Genomic DNA, 14,158 nt, shown 5'->3' on the forward strand with positions numbered 1-14,158 from the left:
CATTTATAAACACCCGGTATTTAATCGAGCTGCCTTCTTCGTCAATAAGAAACGTTAAAGGGTTCGTAATCTATATTGAGGGATCAGCTATTTTATTTAGTTTAATTGCCCAGAGTTCCTTGTAAAATATTTCGTCTTAGAAATTTTCTTTTTAGACCATTTATGAAACCTACAGCTATGAGCTGTTGACTCTCCATTGAACGCCTGCCACGACCACGGCCTAACTTTGTCGCAAGTGCAGTTTCAGTTTCAATAGCGGCGCACAATGAGGTCACAATCACATTGTGGTCCAGCCGTTTAGTTCCGCTGATGGCATAACTTAGTTCCCATTCAGCCTCTAAGGCCCGCATGATTGGATCAAATCTTAATCCAATCTCGTGGGACTATAGGGTTTGTGTGTGGTTAACTAGCGTGGAACTGTGTTTATGTAGCTGTAAACTAGTTGGAATCCAACTGCGGTTAAAACATTATTAAACAAGGGAACATAGAGAATATTCGTAGACGTGGAATTTCATAAAGGTTGTGTTTGTGTTTTTACAGTTTGTACTGAGATTGTTTCACGTTTCATTTGAGGTTTCACCAGAGGAAGGGGAATTGAACAAGAATAAAGTTTTATACAATTTAAAAGAAATTATTAAAGAGAATACTGCATACTTTCCATTATGATTAGTAAAAACAAAGCATTCAAGACGTTTCAGGATCTGGAATCTAACCTCATCTTCAGGTGAAAAGGTATTTTTAAAGCTCAATACTAAACAACGTGATTAAACCTTAGACAACTCTTTTACTAATCGTGGTGGAAAATATCCGAAATATTCAGGACATTACATAAACTAGAGACCAATAAAGAACTTTAAACAAACAAAAAATTAAAGTTTTATTTTTGAGCTAAACCAATTTATGTGAAAATAAATCAATTGCTCTATGTGAATGAACTTTTGATCAAAAATCCAAAATAAGTTCTGCTTTGATTTAAAAATTTTATGGATTTGATAAATAGATAAAACGTTTAAATTTCAAATACTATATCTCAGCAAGATTGACTCTTACACTCAGAGAAAGTAATCCATGTAACAATCGTTGAAAATTAATGTTGTCTTTTTTTCAAATGTTTGCGTATTTTACTTAAACATCTAAATAAGCAGTTAGGAGCACGTCAAATTTTAATTTTTTGAGGGTACCCTACAAAATTTCAGAATCAATAATATACTTAGCTTTAATTTGTCTTTTCCGTATACTTATCAGAAAGGCGGTTTGCGCTGGGTCGCTGCAGGCTGATTGGTTTTCATTTGTCGCGCTGCCTGGCAACTGTTATAGAAGCCAAATTGAATTCTTACCCTCCCCATTGGCACCTTTCTTGCAGAGAAAATAAAATTAACTTCTGCGAGTGACATTATCAATCTTCAGGATTAGAAAGATTTCTCTTATTGAGTTGGAAATAATTTACCTTTACATTTAACAGACTTCTTGCGTGTTTTATTCCCAAGAATCATCATAAGAATTCCATTTGTAGTTGAATAAAATTAATTATTGGTTGATAAAAAGAAATCGAAATACTCATGTGGGGAATTCATTCTTGAACACAATTGCAAAGTTTATTTAGGCATAACAATTATGTGTTTGGGTATATTTTAAATTTCTTATAACAAAAACCAGTTTATTTATTTATTTATTACTTCTAATGCATAAAAACACGTCACTTTGGTATTTTTACTGTAGTTAAAAATATCAAAAAGGTTTAAAATGCTAAGTCTCAGTACAAATTAAAATATGATTGCCCTCCCTCAAATAATATGAAAGTTGCTGATTTGATCATGATCAAGTCAATTCAAGAAATAATCATTTTTTACCACACTACGATGTTTTTAGCCGCTTAACAAACGTTTATTGGGGGCCGAAAGCCAGCTAACATCGTCATTTGGGGACTGAGCAGGTTTTTTACATCCCTAGGCCCGAAAATCAGCTGCCCGCCTACTTACTTAAAACAATAATGCATATTTTGCATACACAATCAATGTCCATAGCATTGATATAGAATTGTTTCATTGTCACCGCTGCCTAGCAACTATATATTTTTATTTTTGCTGATTCCTAAAATTATTTCTTCACATAACCTTAAAGTTGTAGTTGTATTTATTATTGTTGTGGTAAATACCGGTACAGTAATAGGGTATAGTGTAGTGAAAAATAGCATTCGTACCACGGACCGAAATGGTTTTGCAGCTCTCGATCGTTTTAAGTTCTCGACTTCGTCTCGAGCTAAAAAACTATCTCGAGCCAAAACCTCATTTTCGGCCCTAGGTATGAAATGTACTATTTCACTGTACTATCAATTAATAATGCCATCCAAAAAAAGTTCACAAATCCTAAAATTGCTTTTGGGTGAATACCATTAATTAAGGACTGTTCTTTAAGGTAAATAATATTTTTAGCATAAATGTTTGTCCACATATAGACATACTTAAAGTGTTACAAAGAAAAAGGGTCATAAATCATAAATAATTGTCAAAGAAATTTGTAATAAATATAGATTGAATGAAATCCTGATTGATGATCAAAGCTTGTTTGACTTGTTACACAAATAGCCAATAGTCATCCCTTGTAGTTGGGTGAGGTCAAATCAAATCAAGGCAGTGGTGATGTTGGCACATAATTAACCCAGCAATATGTCTATGTATCCCCTGTATACAGAAGGCAATGTGTCTTCCCTTCAACCCAAACATTGAGTGGGTAGTCTCATATGATAAATCATTATTTGGTTAGCATAAATTTACTTTACAGATTTTTAACAGAATTTTTGGAAATGTTTCCACTAGATTTTGATAGGGAAAACATCTTTTATAGAGCATCATCGAAAAAATACTCCCTTAGCAGCGAACCTGCAGACTTTAGATTTTTCTGATTGGTATTGCACTCAAATATTTCCTTAAGCATGACAGATTTATTCTTTATTTAAATGTCATAATGTTTAACGAGTACTTAGGTTTACCATAGCTTATGGGAAATTTGCTAAAAAAGTTATAAGAACTTTCTTTTATAACAAAAATGTGAAAAGAGTTGTCAATCCTTATCCCGTTGTGTAGCACAGGTACGACTCCCAATGTTTTATGAATATACATACAAGAAACAGTTCATTTTTTCCATTAACACCAACACCTTACGGGAAAATAACCTACATGTACTAACATTACACAAGAATTAACTGTGCCAACAGTTATTTTAATTACAAAAACAAACATTTAAATGACACTAAAAAATTATTAACTGTTGAAATGATAGTAATGATTGACTTAAAACCTTGTAATTTATTTTGTCTTACTAAGTTCATTCATAGTCAATGGTTCAACTCAATTAAGCATGTAAAGGTTTTGATTTAATTTTTCCTGTTAAGAAACCATGTAACACATCTTTTGTGGACAATTTACGGGAAGAACCTTCTTCGATGTTCTTAATAACTGAAATGCTTTGGGCTGATTACTTCTAATCCAGCTTGGGGTTGGCCACTGTCGCAAAAGCCAAATTAAATTTTTCCTGTCCCACTTGGCGGAGTGTTTGTAAGAAATAATTTCACCTTCGGTTGCAAAGTGAAAGGTTTTATATTTTTGAAAATGTAATCTTGATTTGTTCAATTTTTTTAAGGTGTGTTGGTTTTCGACCTTTATATTTTTCTTCTGTCTTGTTCTATTATTGGTTGTCTAACATTTCCCCAACAATTCACTAGGTCCATCCACATACGAGAAAAAGACCGTAGAGACTGCAAAGTAAAACTAAGTGTCCCCACTGATCTTGTATGTATAATTTAGTTTAAATGTGGACAGTTTATTTGAACTTTGACAATAGATACGGTGCAAATTCTGTTGCCAAATGCGCTGCTTTGGATAGTGTTTATATCAAACCGCCGAGTAAACAAATTAATTTATTTCTAAAAACATCTAATTTACTATGCTGTAAAGTTTTGAGAATGTGAGTCTTTTCAAACATACATTGAAATTAATTGTGTTTATAGTAACATTGTAATCACTTTTAATTGACTTGTACAAATGTAATTTATAACAAAATTGTTCTGCCATGATTATTTACTTGGCATTGTAGTTGCATTGTATAATTTGATAGAACCAAACTTAGTGCAAAGGTTTCAACATTTTACAAATGATTGTTGTACTAAACAGTTTACAATACTTCTATAATATTCATATTAGATAACATCAAATTTTTTTTTTCATTGTTCATTACTAATAGAATCACAGCCATTTGTGTTAGCCCAGTTTCTGCTTAGTTATGATTTTCTCTGAATGAAACTGAAACAAACTATTGTTGAAAGTTATACAACTCTGGATCTAGTTGAATTGTAACATTATTTCATTTGTAGGCATGAAACTGAATTGTATAGCTTAAAACTCAAAAGCCTAGATGTTCAACAGAACCTACATCGAGTACAATGTAATAAACCTCCCTCTGTATCCATCAGTTTTAGTTTGAAACTGCTGTTCTGGTCCCATTTTCAAGTTATGCTGGTAATTGACTGTTTGAAAATTTAGATGTAATTATCATGAGATAGAATTAAATTAACATAAAAAGTCAAAAGTAATATTACTTGGATATTAGTTGAAAAGAAATTATAAAAAAAAAATAAATCAGTCTAGGTTTCATCTCAATGTTTTGTTGCGAAATTTAAACCCTATTTAATGAAATTCATCGTTGTAGCCCCAGAACTGTTATTTATAAAATATTTGGTTTAACATTACCTTTTATCAGTTCCAAAAATCTTTTATTAATTTTTGTAGATAAAACCAAATATTTGACCTATTTAATGCTTGTTGTTTCATGTGGAAACGTAAGCTGATTTAACTAAATTTTTAAATTGTTAGATTTTAGTTTATGTAACAACCAGAATGTTAATGCTTATTTTGGCTATTACTGTATAAACAAAACACACGGTTTACCACTGAGTTTAAACAACACATTCTATTTTAAATTTGAAATATTTAGATGAGATCATCCTGTTGGCAACACACTTGTTGCACAGACAATGGAATAAACATTAAATTATTATATTGTCTGTGCTTGTTGTATTGATTGTTGTGTTGGCAACAACTTTGGGTCCCTATATAATTGCCCAAGTAAGTAAAGATTAAGTATTTTTTATTTTTTTTTTTGCGTTTTCGTTTTACAAGAGATCTAATTCACATAAGAATGTCATATTAAGGAAAACTTCAGAATGCGTTCTCAAAAACTGCCTGATATTAAATTTGTAGAAAATGAAGACGAGCAATAATAGTCCGAAATGCACAAACAACTACTTTTTGCAATGTTTTGAGATAGTTGAATATTGTAGAACACTTGCTTGAAAACAATGCGTTTAATAATTATGTTAAATGTGAAAAATTTAAGAAAACAAACTATATATGGTATATAGTGACAGCTATTTGTACAATTCTCTGAAATGAGGCAAGTCTTTAAAAGTGAATCGTATCCTTATTTATGAAACTTGTTATAGATACCCATTGATAATTCTGAGACAAACTGATAGGCAAAATTGATGAAATAGGCTAGTTTAATTATGTCTATAAACGTTGCTTTTATTTATTGCTTTAATAAAAACTATGAAACCTTATCGCTCCGTTCAACTGACTTTGCTAATAAGTATTAAGTAAAAACTGGTAGTATTTTTGTAATATGGGGAAAATTATTTAAAGACATTAAAGGGTAGGCTAACTTATGTTTAAATGTACCCCCTCCGTCGATACGTATGACTACTTCTGGGTGTATACTCATGTTAGACCATGCTAATCCAGATCAGACGATATTGGAAGGTACTCGCCCGAAGTGACTGGTTAACCAGTTAAGCTTTGGTTCGCAAATTGGCCATTCAGCAATCTGCATCTGATCAACCCTCTAGTAATTTAGGGCCCGACTTGATTACTCGCCTCAATAACTAAATAGAACTGGTTAGCTACGCAAAACATATGTATATGGCAAACTAGTTTTTATACTAATCGTGTTAACTGATTGATTCGGTTCAATTTTATTTGGTTGTTATCTAAACTTTAACTTTGGTCTCATTAAGGTACCTTCTGTTCAACAGAGTAGAGGGGTTTTTTAGTGAGTAGTATGTGATAAATTCAGGAGTCTCACACTACAGGCTGGCTACCTGTGTGCGTAAAAGCATTTTCCCTCCTCTCCCTAAAAAAGGTACCTTTTATATGGATTTACACTACGTTACCCTGTGTCATTTGACAAAATGCTACATCATTTTACAACAGTTTGTACATTAGCCTAGTGATTTTTCGGGTTTTAAGGCAACAAAAAAGCTAGCTAACACTGTTTCCATTTCTGAAGCAATGATCAGCCACTGGAAAGAAGGAATTGTTATTAAATAAATGAAAGATCAGATTAAACGTTGATCAAAGATGGAATGCTGCAATCAAAAACGTCATGTGGTATTTTCATGAGTTTAACAACAAAGTCATCTACCAAAGACCAAGATTTCACCATCTACTTTGATTGTAGAAGTCTTCCCTAGTAAAAGAAGCAAATAAAATGGTGATTTCAATTTATTGAACTTTTGATTATACCTTTAGCCAACTAACCGCAGAAGCTGTTTATCCCAAAAGTGAACTGTTAAAATGTATCTGAAACCTCAATAATATTTTTACCAGTTTTATTTCGATTATCTCACAACGGCCTAAATTTGATTGTCGACGTTAATTGCAGAAGCCTACAAGATATAAGAAGCAATTACATAATAGCGATATGAAGTAATTTCAACTCCTAGTCCTATAGTAAAATAACCACAGCATTTGTTTTTCCACTAGATGGATTGCTGCACCGCACCTAAAGTGTCATCTTTTCATCAGTTTACCAACTCGGTTATACCAATGTCTGCTTCGACCGTGGAAGCGTGGAACGGTTGAATTAGTTGTATTACTGTCCTATAGCCAGCTAACCATAGCACTTGTTGCAGCAGGTGAATGGAGAGGCTGAGTGGGAGTACGAGGAGATCACGTTGGAGAGAGGAGGCGCAGGGCTGGGGTTCAGCATTGCCGGTGGCACCGACAACCCCCACATCGGCGACGACACCGCCATCTACATCACCAAGCTGATCCCCGGCGGGGCGGCCGCAGCCGACGGTCGTCTCAGAGTCAACGATGTCATCTTACAAGTCAACCAGGTGTCGGTGGTGGATGTACCACATGCCTCAGCCGTCGACGCGCTCAAACGTGCCGGCAACACTGTTACTTTGGTGAGTCTGGCCTCTGCGGATCAGTAGTGTTAGTAATCAAAATGATTAATTGTCACAACTTCAATTTCACAAAAAACTAGTAATTTTCAAAAACTCGAGAGAATGATTGACCAAAAAACTAGATTCTTAGTTATATTCTTAGACTCTTTTTAAAAAATGCTATATTACCTCCTCAGCATATTCTTGCAAAATCAAATAAAAAATACCCCCGCCGCAGCAAACCTGCAGACTAAGCGAATTTCCATTGACCTGATTGGATTTACACTAAAATGCCTCCATAAAAATAGCACATTTATTTTCTATTTAAATAGAATTAGTTTAACAAGTACCTTAGGTTTGCTGCAACAGGGAGGGTAAAAAAGATTTTTTTATAAAATGATAATAGTTTAGTAAGAAATAAAAGTATTTTCAAAATCGATCAAAATATGTTCATAAACAAGCAAACTACAACAGTTGACTTATTCTCCATAAGAATAACATGGGAATTTTAAAATTACAATTTTTTTGAATTTTCTCCGTAACAATTAGGCGCATAATAACGCTTCAATATACTAAATTATTTGTTTTTTTAAGCTCTACAAAGTGGTTTAAAAAGAAATTGTGAAATTTTGTGTTTTTAGCGGCAAAAATGGGAAAAACCTAATTTTACCCTATAAAACCCCCCATAAACCCCCGTTCCCATAGTCCGATCATGCTGGTTCGCGAACTCATTCAAGTTTATCCCGCCTTACACCTTCAAACCAAATTTTATCAAAATCGGACAAACATTACTCAAGTTATCGTGCGGATGGACACATATATATATATATATATCTCTATATATAGATATATAAAAATTTGAACGAATGGTGTTTTTGGCCTCTGGGGACATCAAAATGAAAAAGTAAATCGGTCCCGGGCTTAGGTCTTACCATGAGACCTACGGTAATAGCTTATTCGCTATAGGGAAATTCGCTAAAAACATCCACAGGTCTCTTACAATCTCTTAACACTATGCTTCAGACATCAGTCGGTGTTCACTTTTATACACCAATCATGAAATTACTGCAAAATTAAGAAATGAGAATGTCGATATTAGTATTTAATAATTTGTCTCTTGATCCATATAGATGGAATGTAAACATAGTAACATTTGATACAACTATTTGTCCTCTATATTAGACTGTTGGTGAGTGTTGACAAAACACATTCCTCTCCCAACGGACAAATCACTTCAGCTGTTGAAGTGTCGAGTGTTTACCTCTACATCACTCTCGGGAAAAGTCGGCTCTGTAGATATTCAAATTTCAAATTCAACTTGCCAACACTGCTTTGTTTTTGCTGTGTTTATCAGTTTACTTCAAAAGCCCTAAAAACATGTTTATGGTAAATAAATGTTTGAAGTAATTGTTTTGGGGATTGCTTTTGTAAGAATTTTTAAATTCAACTTGTCAAATCCTCTTTTTATTATCGCTGTGCTCATTGATTTACTTCAAAAGTGCTTAAAAATATTTTATATTTAACGAAGAAACAATTGGTGCTTATCCCTCAATAATAAATCAACTGCTTGGTTACAATTCTATTTTTTATTACTTCCTTGGAGTGTGGATTTTAAAGAATATCAGCCTACTATAGAGTATCCGTAGCAGTACACCAAACTCTTTAAAACAGGCTTACAGCCAATATTCTCCATGACTGCATGTGCATTGAATAAATTTATTTTTAAATTGTACAACAAACAAGAATGAAATTATTAATGATAAATAAGTATAGATTAATAACCCTACTAGATACCTAGGTAGCTGTCCTATCTGTAGTCTATATAGACCAACAAAAACATTTTGTTTCTTTTAAATAGACTTTAGTTGAATAAACCGCTCATGGAATAAGCTACCATACTAAAAATTGCACTTACTCGCTTGGTTTTCAATACTATGATAGTCTATCCCTGATAAATTGTCACCAGTTTTGAGATCAAAATGGACTTACTGTAGTTAAATTGAGTAAACTTTTTATCCAAGTTAAAATTTATGACTAGACAATTTTTTTTAAGATAAAACATCTTTAATGTCACATCAACCATCTCAATAACCAAAACTTTGAGAGGGAATTTAATTTTAAACTTTGCAAATTACATTAAACTTTTTTTATAGGCAATAGTTGTTTCATATACATGGGATGTGTCCTTCAGTATCCAAAAATTAACTGGTATTATAATGATCAACAACTTGTAATGAAATACAAGTATCGATTGTATATTCCATTTGCCCGTGATGGCTTTACTGTCACAACCAGTGTTGCCTCAACCGCAGGGCCTTGGCAAACCACCTCTGTTGATCACAGCACGGGTAAAAGCTTTGCCGGCCTTGTTTGGAATTTGATTAAACACAAATTGAGATTAGATTATTGAACAAGGTGAATAACGTTTGTGTGAATAAATTCAATTTTTGGTGGATTTATGTCAAGTTTTGTTTGTGTCTAAAAGTTTGTCAGTATTTTAACTTTCCCATTCAGTCAAATTTATTAGTAGTTTGACTCCCCTTGGTGAAATTTTGCTGCCTATGAACAGATCTAGTTGAAGTCCTTTTTGTAAGCATATGCAATTTGATATGAAAATGTTACAGAAAAAAAATATTTGTATATTATTTAACATTTTTTATATATGTAAATTAGATGTTAGATATTTATCTGGGCCTCAAATGTAATTTAAAAACAGTTAAATTTTTTTTTTGCCACCATTAGAAGCAACAATATAATTAGAGACATCAGTTATAATACATGTCAAACTATTTATTTTACAAAGTAATATAAGGAGTTTTACTATGGAATTGCTATAATATGAGCTCTCAAAATTCACTTAGTGATCAAACCATAGTCTCTGAAATTCAAGGAATTTTCCTTGAAACTGTGCATACATAGAGTTTGTTACAACAAATGGTCTGGCTATGAATATAACTAGACAATCCGTTGTTGTGTTTGAGTTGTAGCCAGTTTTTGCATATAAAACAAATTGATCCTCTAACAGATTATACGAAAGTGTCAATTTATTACGCCAATGTTTAAATTATAACCTATGTGAAAAGACAATTGATAGAAAACTGTTGCATTTTTATTTCACTTTAATCTTACTAAAGCTAAAAGTTGAAATAGAACGTTAGGCCTCAGGTACGATACGAGCGGCGAGCGGTAACCTGAGCGGCACATAAGCGGCGTTGGTGGCTACGATACAAGCAGCACATTTATAACGCTCATCAAATTTCCTCTATTGTAGGAGGCAGTGAAGTCAAAAATGGCAAACCATGCTTACCCACAAGACGTATTGCAACTATTATTGCTATATGACAATTGTTCGACTTTAAAAAAAACTTAGTTTTTAGAAAAAGCTTAGCCCTTACTTCGTCCCATACTTTTTTGGTAACTGAAGTGTTTTTAAAACCTCCGTGCTGGTCATTCCACAGACATTCCCTGGACTGCACCTCTCATATTTAATATTAGGTACTTTTAAACATGTTTTCATATTGAATTTTATGTATGAAAGTGTTGTTTAAAATGTATTGACATGAACACTCCAGTTTTCTTTGGTAAAAGTTCGATACGGAAGGTAAAAGGTATCAACACGTATCGCACGTTTGCTGCTGTTCCTCTGTCATTTTAGGCTGAACTGAAGCATGACTCCCCTTTACGAAAATCGGTTTTGATCTGCTCGCCGATCAGAAGTATCGTGGCCACCCTCAACAAATTTACACAAAATTGAATGAGACCCGATGTCAGAGCGGCGCCGCTCGCCACTTGTCACTCACCGCTCGTATTGTACGCGGAGTTTCGAAGTAGGCTCTATTTGGCTCATCCAACTGTGTTCTACAGCTGATCCATAGTTAGAATGTCACTTGTAATGTGTATAAAATTTACAAAGTAACTGTCATGTTTTACGATTATTTAAAAGAACTTGTAACCATTTTGTTTAATTATTTCACCTAACTGGACATCTTGTTTCAGTATGTGAGGAGAAAAAGACTGGCGGTGGTGGCTGGCAGCATGCGGGTGCTGGAGATAGAGCTGCTGAAGGGCAGCAAGGGCTTGGGCTTCAGCATCGCAGGCGGCATCGGCAACCAACACATCCCTGGGGACAACGGCATCTACGTCACCAAGATCATGGACGGCGGCGCGGCGCAGATAGACGGACGGCTGGCGGTCGGCGACAAGCTCATCGGTGTCAGAAACACCATGGTGGGTCTTGTCTTTGCCAGTGGCAATTTTTAGAAGCATAAACCCTATTACAGGAATGCAATTTATCTTAAGAAAGCAGTCTAACTCCTTAAAATTGATGTGCAAGTGCCGAAATGAATCTATACTTGTAAAAAAAGTCGCTGACAACACACTGATTCATGCACAAAAACTTTATTTTATTGATATTTTTCCTTTTATTGGAAACTGTTCAAACTTTTGGTTAATATGCCTAAATGTGTTAGAGAGCACCTTCAGTTAGCTGGTGGTGAATACTGGGTTACTGTTTACACATTCATTGTGACAACATCATTCATTCATTCATTTGTGACACATTCATTCTTAAAGTTCTGTAAAGAATTTAATTGAAAACAACAGTAGAACATTTCTAAGCCATTCGGTAAAGGATCACACCATGTTTCTTATACAAAAAAAGGTAAAATAGTTTAAGGTGCGATAAAATCAGGGTTGGTAAATGATAGTTTATATACATACATACCTCAACATTTCCTATTTGCCACTAAAACATAATCATTCATTCATTTTATTTTTACTTTTTAAGTGTACTATTGATTTAACACATATTTATTTAAAATCATTCTATTTACTAAACTAAATCAACTATTAATCTATTAAGCCTATTATTAACGAATGTTACTGTTTTACATTTCAATCTGCAAAATTCATTGGATTCATTTGCTTATTTTTTTCATTGCTACAACAAATATTTTTGATAAACAACATGTTGCCTACAAACTTGGAAAACATAAATTATTGTACTAGTTCTAATAAGATATTTTATTTTGTTTAAATCTTTTCAATTTAATCATGTCCTGAAATCACCAACATTTGAAATAGAAACACATGTTCAATCCATAGTTCAAATAGTATCTGTTAACAAAATATTGTTACCACTTAATACGACAAGGAAAGATTAACGATTCCCTTAAAAGTTAAAGGAGAATGGTAAATGAAAACTGCGGAGAGGGAATGATTCATCCGAGGACAATGGCAAGTCCCGAGGCGGTAATCTCTCTTGGCTCGACCCGACGTCGTGCAAACAGCGGAACACTCGGCTCTACTAACATTTGCCCAATCCTGTCGCGCTATTGAAGTCACAACTTCTGGTTGAGTAAATACGACGGAAATACTTGTACAGGTTCAGAGATCATGGTTGGTCGGTCGATATGTGCTCTGGGCTGGCTTTACAATCCAAATGTTTCGGAACTCTAGTTTTTTATAGAGTTGATGGGGTTGAATTGTAAAAAAACTGAGATTGTAATAAATAAATAGTTACTTTAATTTCTTTACTGAAACCTATTTTTAATAATAGCAATAAAACAGATTCATATCACTTACTAACTACAAACACACATTTACTAATTTGTAAAAAATATTCAAAGATTGTTTGTTGATTTTTTGAATTGAATGAATTGAGCGATTAGTAGGATTATAAAGTACAATTGTTTGGAAAGTTACTCCAGTATTTAGTTCAGCAATGTTGACAAATTTCTTGTTGCTTTATGATGTAACACCATGTAAATAAAAATAAATAAATACACATTGTCAGAAAGGTATAGCCTATTATTTGTCTTATACAGTTTAACATCATAAAGTCAGTTAAAGAGTGGGGAATAGCATATTTCGTACCTAGGGCCGAAAATGAGGTTTTGCCGGCTCGAGATCGGGTTTTAAAACAAATTTTTTGAAATTATAGAGAGCTGCAAAACAAAACATAATTTTCGGCCCTAGGTACAAAATATACTGTTTCACCACACTATACCCTATTAGCACTATTCACCACAATAATAATTCACACTAACAGCCAACCCTACTAGAACTTTGTGGTTTTGTGAAATATTTTGAGCAATCAGGAAAAAAAAATAGTTGCCTAAGCAGCGGTGACAATAAAACAAGTCTATTGCAATGTACATGAATACTGACGGTGTATTTAATATTCATTAATTTTTCAAGTAAATAAGCAACCAGCTAGTTTTCGGCCCTAGGGATGTAAAAACCTGCTCGGTCCCCAATTAACGATGACAGCTGGCATGGACAGCAATATGTAGCTTTCGGCCTCCAATAAACGTATGTAAAACGGCTAAAATCATCATAGTGTGATGAAAAATGATTTGTACATTTGATTATTTCATGTCAATACAGTATTGTTATTCAAACACACTTGTTTATTATTTGAACGTTCATTTAGCCTACATTGGAACATGTTTTTTTATTAGAAATAGACAAGGTTGATTGTTTCTATCTTGCCTTAGTATATCACGATTATATACACTGAACATAAACCACAACATTCTAGTTTATGATTTTAATATTGATACAAAATTCCAATAAGAAGTCTAAGATTAAATTGTTGCTTAAAAATACTCATTGCTGTCTAAAACATTTTTTGATGAAATCTCAATTGAAGACTGGGACGGGTGGCGTCGTCCTGTAATCCAGCTACTAGGAGGTCACAAATTGTGGATATTTATAGGCATACACTGTGGATGCGATACTCCCTCGTGTGGATTAACGTCCGCACGAGTGAGTACTACGACTATCCGCAGTACTATCCTGATAATTAGACCAATTCGTATATACCAAGGAAAAATGTGGTTCGGATTCCACTATAAACTGTAGGTCCCTTAGTTGCCATTAGCTGTTTGGGCTATTAATTAACAGCTGTGTCTAAAGAATGTCGGCCTTAGTCAC

General features: G+C 33.7%; 1 protein-coding gene across 13 annotated transcripts in view; it reads left to right on the forward strand.

Moving 5' to 3' along the window:
* The window catches only part of LOC128991111 (disks large 1 tumor suppressor protein-like), a 429,939-nt gene that overhangs the window by 347,475 nt on the left and 68,306 nt on the right, over positions 1 to 14,158 (forward strand). For 9 of the 13 annotated variants that reach the window (XM_054413854.1, XM_054413842.1, XM_054413847.1 and 6 more), the window contains 2 exons: positions 6,965 to 7,243; positions 11,219 to 11,449. In XM_054413854.1, the coding sequence (XP_054269829.1) occupies positions 6,965 to 7,243; positions 11,219 to 11,449 (510 nt within the window). The remainder of the gene's footprint in view (positions 1 to 6,964; positions 7,244 to 11,218; positions 11,450 to 14,158) is intronic. The other 4 variants (XM_054413856.1, XM_054413843.1, XM_054413845.1 and 1 more) reach the window with 1 other exon arrangement.

This window comes from Macrosteles quadrilineatus, unplaced genomic scaffold, assembly GCF_028750875.1.
Source record: "Macrosteles quadrilineatus isolate MER2022 unplaced genomic scaffold, UCM_ALF_1.0 Scaffold_3__2_contigs__length_128488019, whole genome shotgun sequence".
Lineage (NCBI taxonomy): Eukaryota > Metazoa > Arthropoda > Insecta > Hemiptera > Cicadellidae > Macrosteles > Macrosteles quadrilineatus.